The sequence below is a fragment of the Dasypus novemcinctus genome, chromosome 3 (genome assembly GCF_030445035.2).
Source record: "Dasypus novemcinctus isolate mDasNov1 chromosome 3, mDasNov1.1.hap2, whole genome shotgun sequence".
NCBI lineage: Eukaryota > Metazoa > Chordata > Mammalia > Cingulata > Dasypodidae > Dasypus > Dasypus novemcinctus.
Genome location: NC_080675.1, coordinates 140,223,174 through 140,236,981, shown reverse-complemented (window position 1 = coordinate 140,236,981; position 13,808 = coordinate 140,223,174). Strand labels below are relative to the sequence as shown.

Genomic DNA, 13,808 nt, shown 5'->3' with positions numbered 1-13,808 from the left:
AACTCCAGCCACAGAACAACTCCTGAGGCAGCTTACACTGCCAGAGTAGGATGATCACCAGCCTCCACAGCATGATCTGTATTTTCCTGGAAAGGCTTGGGCAGGTCCCCTTAGCTTCCTCCCTGCTGGAGTTGGGGCTGGGGCTTAGGCTAGAACTGCAATCCTGTCTAAATGGAAAGAAGCCAGTCCCTACTAGCACTGTGACTTTCAGTCCTCCCTGCTTTCCCTCATGCCAGGAGCAGAGTTAAAATGGCAGCTACTGGCCTCTTTCTTTCTGCCTTGGACAGATTCAAACTTTAGCTGTTCTTAGAATTATACTTTATGCCACCAAACTTACTAATCAGTAGCTGAAGTTGGTGCCCAATCTTCTCTTCCTCCACCATTTTTGGGAAGTGGAGGCTCCAATTCTGGCCACAGAAGAGCTCCTGAGGTGGCTTGTGCCATCAGTGGAGGATGGGCACTGGCCTGCATGGTGTGCAGTGCTCTACTAACAGATCTTCTCACAGATGGTCATCTCCTCCTTCCATTCTCACAAGGATGTTGCAGGATGCTCTTCCAGTCTCCTGGAGCCCCCAGATAGGTGCTTTAGGTAGCTCTAGATGATTGCTATCTGCCCTGTAGCACAAGCTGTTCTAGGAGCTCCTTACTCTGCCACCACCTTGCTGGTTGTCCCAAAGCATCTGTTTTATAAATTGAATTCTTTACTTGGATGTTATCTATATGGCAGATCTTTTAATATAAAATAGATGAATTTTCATTTTCCATGTTGAATACAATACAAAAGAGTCAAACGATTGTGAAATCTCATTAAACTACATTGTTTTCATGGTATGTTAGTGATGCAGTGTATTTCCTACCTAAGAACAGTGATCATATTTAAAGTTGACTATATAGTACAAATCAAATCCCAATCATATATGTTTTTTTCATCATTTGAGACAATGAGGTGCTTGGAGCTTTATTTCTAAAATTATACATTGAATACATTTTTTTTTGTTTGGATTGACAGTGGTGGCAAATTTTCAACACTGCTTCAGAATTTAGGTCCTGAAAATGCTGTGACCCTACTGGTGTTTGCAGTTACAGAACATAAAATTCTCGTTCATTCTTTACGACCTTCCGTGCTTACTAGCGTGACAGAAGCATTAGTGTCTGTGAGTATCACAATTGCATCTTGGCAGTCAATTTAGTTTTAAACTTAATCATATAATTTAAAGCTCTTTTATGTTTAATGAAAATTCAGAGTAATGAGTTTTTATGTTATAGAAGCAATTTTAATTTCATGACCATTAACTCTTGTTAATAATTATGTAATCTATTATCAAGCATTGGGCTTTGTAAGTAAAAAGTAATTTCTTTGTGTGCTGATAATTTATGCTTCAGTTTTTAAAAAGCTAAATATTCTCTTGTATTTTATTTATTTAAGATGATTTTCCCTTTCCACTGGCCATGCCCATATGTTCCTCTCTGCCCACTGGCTTTAGCAGATGTCTTGAGTGCACCATGCCCATTCATAGTAGGGATTGATTCAAGATACTTTGATCTCTATGATCCTCCACCAGATGTTAGTTGTGTTGACCTAGATACCAACACCATTTCTCAGTAAGTACATTTCAGTGATTCTATACCTAGTAATTTACTACCTTATTGTGTATTTATGCAATTGTGTATTTTATTAATGTTAATTAGAATTCTTTTGATATATATTGTTTTCTTTGTGTGGGTGGTTATTACCATTTTTAAATCATCTTTTACCATGCTTTGAGGTAGATTTAAAGTAATTAGAGAAGGTTTTATACCTTTAATCCTCAGATATTTAAATATTTAAGAAACATTATAATCACATGCTTACTTAGCATGGAGAAATTGAGATTAGAATAGAAAAAGTTTATTTTCCTTTAGTCAGATGAGTATGGGTAGAATCACAAATTGAATTTAAAACACTTGAGTTCTAGTTCTACCCTTGTGTAATACTGTTAGAATACTAAGTCTTCATAGGAAAATTAATGTAATGTTTTTTTATTTTTTAAACATTTTTTTTACCCTGAAGTAGCTTCCTTTTCAGTCTGCTTGCTGTGTCTGCTCACTGGTGCCTGCTCATTGTATCTGCTTGTTGTCTGCTCGTTTTCTTTAGGAGGCACCAGGAACCAAGCTCAGGGCCTCCCGTGTGGGAGGCAGGTGCCCAGCCACTTGAATCACATCCACTCCCTGCTCATTGTGTCAGGTCGTTGCATGAGCTTGTCGCCTCTAGGAGGCACCGGGAACCAAACCTGGGGCCTCCCATTTGGGAGGCAGGTGCCTAACTGCTTGAGCCACATCCCCTCCTTGTAATAACGTTAACATTTTAAAACAGCTTAATATATACATAATTTCATCACCTTTCTGCTCTAGTAATATGAGGATTTCTTTAACTTTCCATCTCTTTTTATTGGAATAATATTTAAGTTGTGACTATTAGAACTGTATTTTACTTTGTCATAAAATTCAGTTTTTGTCTTGTTTTCCTTGAAGCAGTATCTTTATTTTCAGTTTAATCATACTTAAATTATTCAGGAAAGAGGACATTAATGCAATGATTTTACGTCTCCCCGGTCATATTTAAAATAACTACAATTTAGTTTATCACTAAAGCCCAAAACCTAATATAGGTTTTTCAATTCAGTATGTAGATGTGAATATTTTTTTCTTCATTTTTCAAACAGGTGCTTTTCATTTTAAAGCCTTTTGATTTAATTCCAAAATCTTAGATTAATTTTCACTTTTATATGACAAAACCTCATGTGCCTAAACCATTAGAAAATTCTAGAAAATAATTAATCTTATAAAGAAAATACGTTGTCAAAAAGCTTTTATTCATAGAAAGCCTAACCAAGAAAATATGGAATGTATTTTGTGCATAGAAGTCATTTTATATATGGGATGGATAAAGTCAAAGATTCTTTACCAGGAATACTTAATTTTTTACTAGAAATATTTAATTATTTAGATAATAAAATACTTTTTTTCTTGGCCAGTTAATTTTTTTATATAACATAGTTTTAAATAATTGAAGTTTAGGGTGGAAAATAAGTGTATAGTGTGTTTATAGCAGTAAGTCACATGGTCCCTTTTTTGTACTTTTTGATTTGTTAAAGGAATTTTTTTCTTCCTAGTTACTTTTATTTTTGTTTCAATCACTAATGAGTTAAAAAATAAAAGAAATAGTTGTTTGCACTTATCAGTATTCCTTCTTCCTGTTATTATTGCCTTTCCAAATCTATGGAAGGAATAGACTAGTGAACTGACAGCTGTCTACTTTCCTTAAATGAGAATTTCTGAAGCCCCAAACTCTAAAATTTGAAAGAAAAACAAATCCTGAGTATAGAACTTTCAGTTTCCTTTTCCCTCTCTGACTCTTAGGTACAGATAATACAGAGTATGTTCCGAATATCAAGAAATTTCTGAAGAAAAGGAAAGGTATTAATATCTAATAAGTGCTAGACATAATATAGCACCAGTTATATTATACACCATACTTTGTGAGGTGGTTTTTATTAGTCCATCTAACAGATAAGGAAATCAAAGTTTAGATTTATTTAAGTTATTTATCAAGGAGTGCATAGCTTATACTGCCAAAACTGGGTTTTGAAACCAGCACAGCCTGACTCCAAAACAAATACTTATGCTACTAATTATTGGGTAACTATTTATGTAATAGTGCTCTTGTAAATGTAAGAAATCATGAATAAAGATGTCGATGGCTACTGGACATCCAAACTCAGGTTTAAGATACGCCTCTCTTACTCAGCCCAGTTTTAGTGTAAAGGTAACAAGGGCAAGACGGAAGAGGAAATTAAGTGAGTAAATAACCTTAATGAGAGGTAAGCAGATAATACCAAAGTATTGTTCATTCATTTACGCCATGAATATACCTTGAAAACCCTTTTTTTGTTAGTCACTAAGAATAAAAAGGCAAATGAAATATACTCCTTTTTCTGAAGTTGCTGATAATCTAATTTAGAAGGTCAGACATGCGCACAGTGAATGGTAAGACATGGTAGGAGTTAAAAAGGTTTTATCATGAAAATATTGTAAAAAGTGGTTCTACATTGTATATTCACTGTAACATTAGTATTCCATATTCCTGATCATATATTCTTACCTTCACAGCAGGCCATCTGCAATTTGACCCTACCCTATTTTTTATTTTTATTCTTATTTGTGAAAAGACAGATTGTAGATGGTAAGGCAGTCATTATTTGTCAGCTTAAGCTTTCTCATTCACTCTTTTTTCATTGTTTAATTTTCAAAGTGATGTTTACCCGTTTTGTTCTATGGCAGGGATTCTTAACAAGGTGTCCATGAGCTTGAATTGAAATTCAAAATACATTATTCTTGTGGGGACACGTTTGTGCAGGTGTGATATAGTTATTAAATAATACACAGTATCGTATGGACTTAGTAAGGGGACCATGGTTTTTACCTGACTGGCAAAGGGGTCCATAGAACAAAAAAGGTTAAGAACCCTTGTTCTATGGGAAGTTTACAGATGTTAAAAAAAAAAAAGTCCAGTGAATTCTACCACACATCTGTACAATGCACAGTGCTATGTCCCAGTGTATACCTGGTCTATCCAATATTCTTTTTTAAAAAATTAGGCTTGTCTAAAATCCTTAGAAACACCAACCTCAGGTTATTGTCTGCTTTTTCAGATAATGTTACAGAAAAGTCTAAAGTCTGAAGCCTTACGATATAATTAATGTGGATATGCTGATTAGTATTCATTGTATTTGATATGTGAACTTATCAAGGTCCGTTTCTAGTTCAGTACCCTCATGTTAGGTAACTCTGGGGAGAAAAAGTTTAAAGCAAAAGAACATGGCATCCTAAAATAATTTTAAGTAGAAGTAGGGGGAGGAAGGAATTATTAAAAATTAAAAATTTCTATTTAAAAAGAACAGCATAGGGCATCTTCATAGTGGGGTCAGTGATTAAATAATCAGCTATATGAACTGGATGAAATAGTAAATCACCATTTAAAATCATGTTCCTGAGGGACATTATAGAAAATTATCATTGTAGAATGTTAAGTGAAAATTGCAGTGAAAATTATATATGAAATAGGCGATGAATCATAAAAAAATAAATGAATTTAGAACCCTGTAAATGGAGAATAGGCTAAAAAGTTATATACCTAAGATTTTAATACTTGTGGTTGGTTCAAACATGAGTTATTTATTTTGCCTCTCATTTTCTTCTACATTTTTCAGGTTTTCTAAAATAAGAATTCGTTCCTGTTGAAAATAGTTTTAAAGGTTCAATAAGTAAAGAATGGAATCAATAAAGATGTAGTTAAGTTAGTTAACATCAAAGCTTTATGATGTTTTATCACCATGCTTGTTTATTCTCCTTTATATATGGTTTAAAGAGTAACTATGTTATGATAGTTGTAATAAAGGAGATTATAGGAATTTGTTCTATAAACAAAGATACCATGTTCAGTGAAATATGCTTTTTTATAGTTATTAAAAGTAGTCTGGAATGTTATACTTTATTCAAATATTTTCATATTATGAATTTCTCTTCTAATGGAACAAAAATAATTTATAACTTTTAGGAAACTAAGGAATGAACTATTTAAATATACCAAAGTAATTTGATACACTCTGTGAATCATAAGTTCATTGAAAGTTTTCTACAGTGCTTTTTCTTAGTGTTTATAAGCCAAAAATCACCTTGTAGTAGGATTTTCCCAATATTTAGTTGTCTAAACACTCAAGTTGGACTTTAAGAACGATCATTACATTTAGCTTAGTGATTATTTGCATGATTTCAATGCAAGTGGAACTTAGTACCAACATAATTATAAAATTTTGAGCTGTGTTTAATACAAGGTTTTTCCCTCATATAAATTAATTTTTAAATAATCCAACATCCCAATTTACCACTGTTGGATTTTTTCCTCTTAATTAGAATATTTTGCATTTGTTTTATTTTTATTCAAGGTATTTTTATTCTTTCTTTTATATATATATATATATTTTTTATTTTATTTATTTAAGAGGTATAAAATTTTCTCAAAAAAACAAAACCCCGTCTAACTAATAAATATATTATTGTTGTCTTTTTATCTCAGAACTGGAGACAAGAAAAATGTAGCCTGGAAGATACTTCCAAAGAAGCCATGTAAAAATCTGATGAACACACTGAATAATTTACACCAGCAATTGGCAAAATGTAAGTGAGTAACTTTATGAAATGAGGTAGTTTGCTCTCAGAAAGGGATTCCTATTATGTTGCCTTACTTATAAAAGGATAATGTTTACTTTTTCTAAAGGAAAGTGTTTTTACAGTCTTAAAGACAGTTGGCCCAAAAAATTAGTTAAAAACGGAGTGAGGGATTTATAAAATTTATACTTTGTATCTACCACATTTTCATAACAACCACTTTAGAATAAGAAGGTTCAGAAGGATGCTTAGGTTGTTGTCTCTTTAATTTTACCATTACTGCAGTACCATGGAAAAATAAGTGTTTTATTATAGAGTAAAAGGTTAATTTAAAAATTTAAGAAAATAAACTACTGCTGGCAATTTCATTGGGCGGGAGAGCTAGATCATATGCTTTCCACTTTAAGTGGATCTTAATGCTGTGCTTACCTCAAATAATTTGAAAAGAAAAGCTTGTCAAATACATTAGAAAATAGTTCAAAATGGAAAATGATTTGGATATGGATTAGTTCAGTAAAAAGCTTATGTAACATATCTTGCCATCGATCCCTAATTACTGATAAGAAGAGTTAAACCTTCATTTCTTTATCTAATCAGTTTAGTATTATAACAGTGGCCCATTCAGAGACCATATCTTAATACATATTTTGTGAAATATTGATATTAGTGATTCAGCAGTATTTGAAGTTCTCATTTATGTATTAGTGAAATATAAAACATAGGTGGTGTACACTCTCAAGGTGCTTATAGTATAGTTGGGAAAAGATATGGCAAAAGACAATATTTACAAAGTAAACTTCATGACAAATAGATAATTCAGAAGTAGTTTATAAGAATTGAAATATGAAAAAAATCCATCAAATATAACAAAATTTGACCTTATAGAACTTTATTTTACTTAAACTGCTTAATTAATTGTTTTCTAAAAACGCTTGTACCTCTTTCAAACAGCTGAAAAGTCCAGCAGTTTATGTAGCAATAACTGAATATTAAAATCACTGTATAGCCCACCTGGTTCTAATGAAGGGCAGAATTGTAAAGCTTAAAAAAACTGTAGAAACTTTTAAATAATACTGATAATTAAGGATTGTAAATACTTTATAGATTCAGAGCACTTTCACATTCATTCTTACATTATCTTTACAATCTGAGGATAATAAAATTGAGGAAAATAAAATAACTTGTGAAGATCATGTAGTTAACAAGAATGAAGCTAGGATTAAAACTGATGTCCTCTGGTTCTGATGCCCACATTTTCCAATAGTTTATACTTTTAAAAAATTTATTTATTTACTTATTTATTAGGTTTTTAAAAAATTTTTATTTTTAGGAGGTACTGGGGATTGAACCCAGGACCTTGTATATGTGAATTACTGAACTACACCTGTTCCCCTTTCTTTTTTTATAGTTTTTGTTGTTGTTGTTGTTGTTGTTAGAGAAGTTGTGGGTTTTCTGAAATATTATGCTTAAAATATATAAAATACAAAGTTCCCATAAACCACCCTATCATTAATGCCTTACATTAGTGCAGTACATTTGTTGTAATTCATAAAAGAGCATTTTTATAATTGTACTAACTATAGCTCATCATTTACAGTAGTGTGCACTGTGGTATACAGTCCTGTTTTTAATTTAATTTTTATTCTAGTAATATACATACGATCTAGAGTTTCCCCTTTTCATCACATTCACATATATTATTCATTGCTGTTAATTACATTCACAATGCTGTGCTACCATCACCACCATTCATTACCAAAACTTTACATCAACCCAAATAGAAATTCTGTATAATTTAAGCATTTAATTCCCTACTCCCAACCTATCCCCTAGTAACCTATATTCTAGATTTTGACTCCCATGAATTTGCTTATTCTAATTATTTCATGTTAGTGAGATCATACAGTATTTGTTCTCTTGTGTCTGGCTTCTTTCACTCAACATGGTATTTTTAAGGATCATCCATGTTGTTGCATGTATCAGAACTTCATTCCTTTCTAATGTTAAATAATATTCCATTGTATGTATATACCATATTTTGTTTATCCATTCAACAGGTGTTGGACACTCTGGTTGCCTATAGACCGTGAACATCCATGTTTTCTTTGTGGTATATACGTTAGTAGTGTTATTGCGAAGTCATATGGCAATTCTATACTTAGTTTTCTGAGGAACTGCCAAACTGTCTTCCACAGTGGCAGTACCATTTTACATTGCCCCCAGCAATGGATGAGGGTTCCTATTTCTCCTCATGCTCTCCAACACTTGTCATTTTCTTTTTTTTTTTTTAATAGTAGGCATTATAGTGAGTGTGAAATGGTATTTCATTATTGTGGTTTGCTTTGCATTTCCCTGATGGCTAATGTTGTTGAGTATCTTTTCATGTGCTTTTAGCCATTCGTATATCCTCATTGAAGACTTATTCAAGTCTCTTGTCCATTTTTTAACTGAATTGTTTCTTTCAGTTGAGTTGTAGGATTTCTTTATTCTCAATTATAAGCCTTTATCAGATATGTGGTTTCCAAATATTTTCTCCCACTGAGTAGGTTGTCTTTTCACTTTTATTATAAAGTCCTTTGATGCACAAAAGTTTTTAATTCTGATGAAGGTCTCATTTATCTATTTCTATTTTTGTTTGTGCTTTGGCTGAAAAGTCTGAGAAACCAGTGCTAAGCACAAAAGCCTATAGATGCTCCCTTACATTTTCTTCTAGGAATTTTATAGTCCTGGTTCTTACATTTAGCTCTTTGAACCATTTTGCATTAATGTTTGTGTATAGTGGGAGATAGGGATTCTCCTTCATTCTTTTTTTAAGGAAAAGCCATGTAAAAATTACAGCCTTCCCTTATACCCCCTTATTAACATTTTGCACTACTTAGTATCTCCATTTTCTGCCCCCCCCCTCCCACACACACACACATAGAGATCCAGTTTTCCCAGACCATTTGTTGAAGAGGCCATTCTTTCCCAATTGAGTGGTCTTTGCCACCTTATCAAAAATAAGTTGCCATAAATGAGAGGTTTGATTTCTGAATTCTCAATTCGATTCCATTGGTTTATATGTCTGCCCTTGTGCCTATACCACGCTGTTTTGATTACTGTGGCTTTGTAATAAGTTTTAACTTCATTCCTCCAACTTGATTCTTCTTTTTCAAAATTGCTCTAGATATTCAGGGCCCTTTACCTGTCCATATAAATTTGATGATGGGTTTTCCAATTCTGCAAAGAGGATTATTGGAATTTTGATTGAGACTGCATTGAATAAATTGCTTTGGGTAGTATTGATATCTTTTTTTTCGTTATTTAAAATTTTTTATTAGAGAAATTATGGGTTTACATACCAGTCATGCATAAAATTCCCATACACCACCCACCACCAATACCATGCATTGGTGTGGAACTTTTGTTACAGTTGATGATAGCATTTTTTTTGTAATTGTATTTTTTACAGTAATTACCTTTGTTACGATTGATGAGAAATTACTAAAATAGTACTTTTAACTATTGTCCATAGTTTACATGAGGTGTATTTTTTCCCATATACCGACCTAGTATTAACACCTTGAATTAGTATCATAATTTGTTATAATTCATGAAAGGATATTCTTTTACTATTAATTATAGTTCCTCGTCTATTCACTGTATTTTGAAATAGCCTGTGTTTTATCTTTTAATTTTTATTCCAGTAACATACACAACCTAAATTTTCCCCTTTTTAACCACATTCTTCTATATAATTCAGTGTTGTTAATTACACTCACAATAACTTGCTTCCATCACCACCATCCATTTCCAACACATTATGTACAATAGAAATTCTATACAAATTAAGCATCAACTCCCTTTCTCTAACCCAGTCTATGCCCATTTGTCCTTTTCTGTCTGGTTTATTTCACTCAGCATAAATTCCTTGAGGTTCATCCTTGTAAAATTCATCAGAATTTCATTCTCTTTTTTTTTTTTTTCCATTGCAGAGGCTGTGAGTTTACAAAACAAACATGCTTAAAATTTAGGATTCACATATATTACCCCACCACCAGAACCTTGCATTGATGTGGATCATTTGTTACTCTTGATGATAGCATTTTAAAAAATATAATAAACTTTACTTTTAAAGGGGTTTTAGATTACAGAAAAGTTACATCGAAATATGAGGGATTAATGTGTACCTCCCTCCCTCTCCTACATCATCGCCTATTTTTTAAAAATGTAGCAGTATACTTTATTATGATGTATCTGTAAAATCTGCTCATTAAAAAATGCACATTTTAAAAAAATGTCTCAATTGTGGTAAGGACTAACCTACCTACAGTGATAATCTAAAAAATGAAACCATCATTTTAACATGTATCAGTACTTCACACATCTAACAAATACTGAAGGAGGCAACTACCATTGTTATAACTTCTTTAAAGGCAAAAACTTAAGCACAAGTCAGAATTAAGAGAAACTTCAGAATGTTCACATTTGCATTCATTTTTGGCTGAAGTTCCAAAGATTTCACATATAACAAAGCCACAACTTTGAATCAAAATGAATATTACAAACATTTAAGCCTTGTGACAAATTTACTCTACATAAGCAAGGAAAACAGAGTGAATAGTAACAGCAGTATATTACTAGGAGAGAAAGCAATCACTTATTTCCTTTATCATAAAACAGACGTCAGTGAGTCAACATTTTAATAACATTGACCAAGTTATTTTCAAGAATTTTCTTTTCAAGTTACATCTTTAAAGTGTATCCATCCATATATTTGGATTAAATTAAATTTATGCACAGAATTCTAATCTTAAGTATAAACCATAACTTATCAAAGCATAGTCCAAATACTATATAATCATATTACCATTTAGATTGATATGCTTCATCTGAAAGACATCTTACAAGAGTTTTGTCCTGTTTCTCCAGAATAAGTGTCCTTATGTCTAAAACCTTAAATAATAATAAAAAAATATTCAAATAATTTATGCTGTGCTATTTCCTTCATTGGACTTTAATAAACTCTTCTCCAAATCTCGCACCCTTGTTTTTCCCTTTCACACTACAGCACTCCCTTTAGTATTGTTTGCAAAGCGGTCTTTTGGTAACATATTCTATCAGTTTTTGTTTGTCTGTGAAGACTTTGAACTCACCCTCATTTCTGAAGGACATCTTTGCCAGATACAAAAGTCTTGGCTGGCAGTTTTTCTCTTTCAGTACCTTAAATACATCATACCACTTTCTTCTCTACTCTGTAGTTTCTGATGAGAGGTTGGCACTTATTCTTACTGAGTTTCCCTTGTATGTGATGCTTTGTGTTTCTCCTCCTGTTTTCAGAATCCTCTATCTCTGATACTTGTCCTTCTGAATAATAGCTCTCTTGGGGTAAGTCTGTTCAGATTTATTCTGTTTGGAGTGCATTGTCCTTCTTGGATACTGATATTTATATCCGGATTGGGAAGTCCTCAGTCATTATTTCCTCAGTCTTACTGCCCCTTTTCCATTTTCTTCTCTTTCTGGGACACCAATAAGGGGAATGTTTGTGGGTTTTGTATTGTCATTCAATTCCCTGAGACTGTTCCATTTTTCCCATTTTCTTCTCCTTCTGTTTTCCTGTCTTTTCCAGTTCATATGTTCTATCCTCAAAATCACTAATTTTGTCTTCACGCAATTGATATCTGCTCTTACGTGCCTCTAATGTGTTCTTAATCTCATCCATTGTGTCTTTCATTCCCATAAAGTCTGTTACTTTTCTTTGCAGGCTTTCAAATTGTTCTTTATGCTCTCCCAGTATCTTCTTCTTCTTTTTTTTTCCCCATAGTAAACAATTTAGAGAATTTATTTGGAAAGTAGGAAACAAAAGCATGGTTTTAGCATTCATTTAGAATATAAACAAAATAGAAAAAACTGAACTACGGAAAAGAGAAGTTGGCTTACTGGCCATATTATACATACAAGCAAATAAAATCCAAGTTTCTTTCATACAAATAAACATTAAGGAAGAGTACAGGAATGTTTATAGACCAGGCCACAGGTATCTTAAAAATTTACATAAGAAACTGTACATACATGAAAAAATAAATTAGGCAATTTACAAGAAGTGTTTCATAGTTTACATGAGGCAATAACAGTTTATTATATTCATATTTGTAGCACATTATACATTTTTACAGCGAAAACTCAGTGTTAGTCCTAGTGTTGTCTTAATATCTTTTATTTCTTTAGTCATGTTTTCTTTAAAATCTTTGAAATGATATAGGAGAATTGTATGATTATCACTGATTAATTGTATTAAATCCTGTATCTCTTTAGGATATTTGGTTTGTTCTTCTGTCTGGGCCATCTCTTCCTATTTCCTAGCATGGCTTGTAATACTTTGCTGATGTCTAGGCATCTGAATATGTTGATGTATTTACTCTGATGGCTAATTTCTCTCTCCCCGTTATTTTGGAGTTTTTTGTTGTTGTTGTTCCATAGCTCTTCTTTGATATTTGATTCAACTTATGCTCAGTCTTTAAAATTGCCCAACTTAAGTTTTCAAAATCAGGCCCGGGACTCACTATATGGGGCACAGATTTTCTCTCGGGTTGGATACAGAGAGCACAAGCAGTTTTTGTCCATGCAGTTTCCAGACAGGCCAGCAAATGGTGCTAGTCATTGTACCTTTCCATGGAGGTGTTTGAGTCTGGGGTTTCTTGTGTTCCAGTGTTGAATCTCCAGATCTGAGATTCAAAGCATGGTATGCAAGCCGAATTCACTGAAGAAAAGCACCCCAACCTCCCCTCCCTTTTCCCTTAAAACAGCTGACAGGGAGGAAGATGTTGGCCACAGTGAGATGGGTTTTACCCCAGCTTAATACCTTGGGGGTGGGGGAGGGGAGCCCTTCTCTGCTGCTGCAGGGACTTGGTAACTCATGCTTGTCTTTTCGGCTTCTTTGTCTCTCTGTCCTTTGCCCTCCTGGGAGTTGTGTAACACTGTCCTTATCTGCTGACCCCCAAAGCAGGTCCCCTTTCTACGTTGTTTTTGTGAGAGCATTCAGCTCTCCCTGTCAGTCTGTCACCATCTTTCTATAATCCTCCCAACTGATTTTCAGCATTTTAAAAATAATTGTACTGTTTTTTAAAACAATAATTAACTTTGCTACAGCTCATGAAAGATTATTAAAATAGTTTTATCTGTCATCTATTATTTACATTAGGTGTGTTTTTGCCCAATATACCATCCTATTATTACCACCTTGTATTCGTATCATACATTTACTATTATTCATGAGAGAACATTCTTATACTTCTACTAATAGCTATAGTCCATCGTCTACAACAGGGCTCACTGTGTTGTACAGTTCTATGGTTTATCTTTTCATTTTTATTCTAGTAATATATACATCCTAAAGTTTCCTCTTTTAGTCACATTTACCTATATAGTTCAGTGAGACCAATTATACTCCCAATAATGTGCTGCCGTCACCACCATCCATTTCCAAATCTTTACCATCAGCCTAAATAGAAGTTCTGTACATGTTAAGCATCAACGCCACATTCTCTATCCCCAGTCTCCTTCCTGGTAACCTGTATTCTAGATTCTAACTGTTTGAGTTTGCTTATTATAATTAGTTTATA

The 13,808-nt window shown here is 33.1% G+C and overlaps 1 protein-coding gene across 7 annotated transcripts in view; it reads left to right on the top strand.

Moving 5' to 3' along the window:
* The window catches only part of DENND4A (DENN domain containing 4A), a 179,597-nt gene that overhangs the window by 76,339 nt on the left and 89,450 nt on the right, over positions 1-13,808 (top strand). For all 7 annotated transcript variants that reach the window (XM_058294365.1, XM_058294364.1, XM_058294362.1 and 4 more), the window contains 3 exons: positions 1,010-1,154; positions 1,427-1,602; positions 6,116-6,216. In XM_058294365.1, coding sequence (XP_058150348.1) covers positions 1,010-1,154; positions 1,427-1,602; positions 6,116-6,216 — 422 coding nt within the window. The remainder of the gene's footprint in view (positions 1-1,009; positions 1,155-1,426; positions 1,603-6,115; positions 6,217-13,808) is intronic.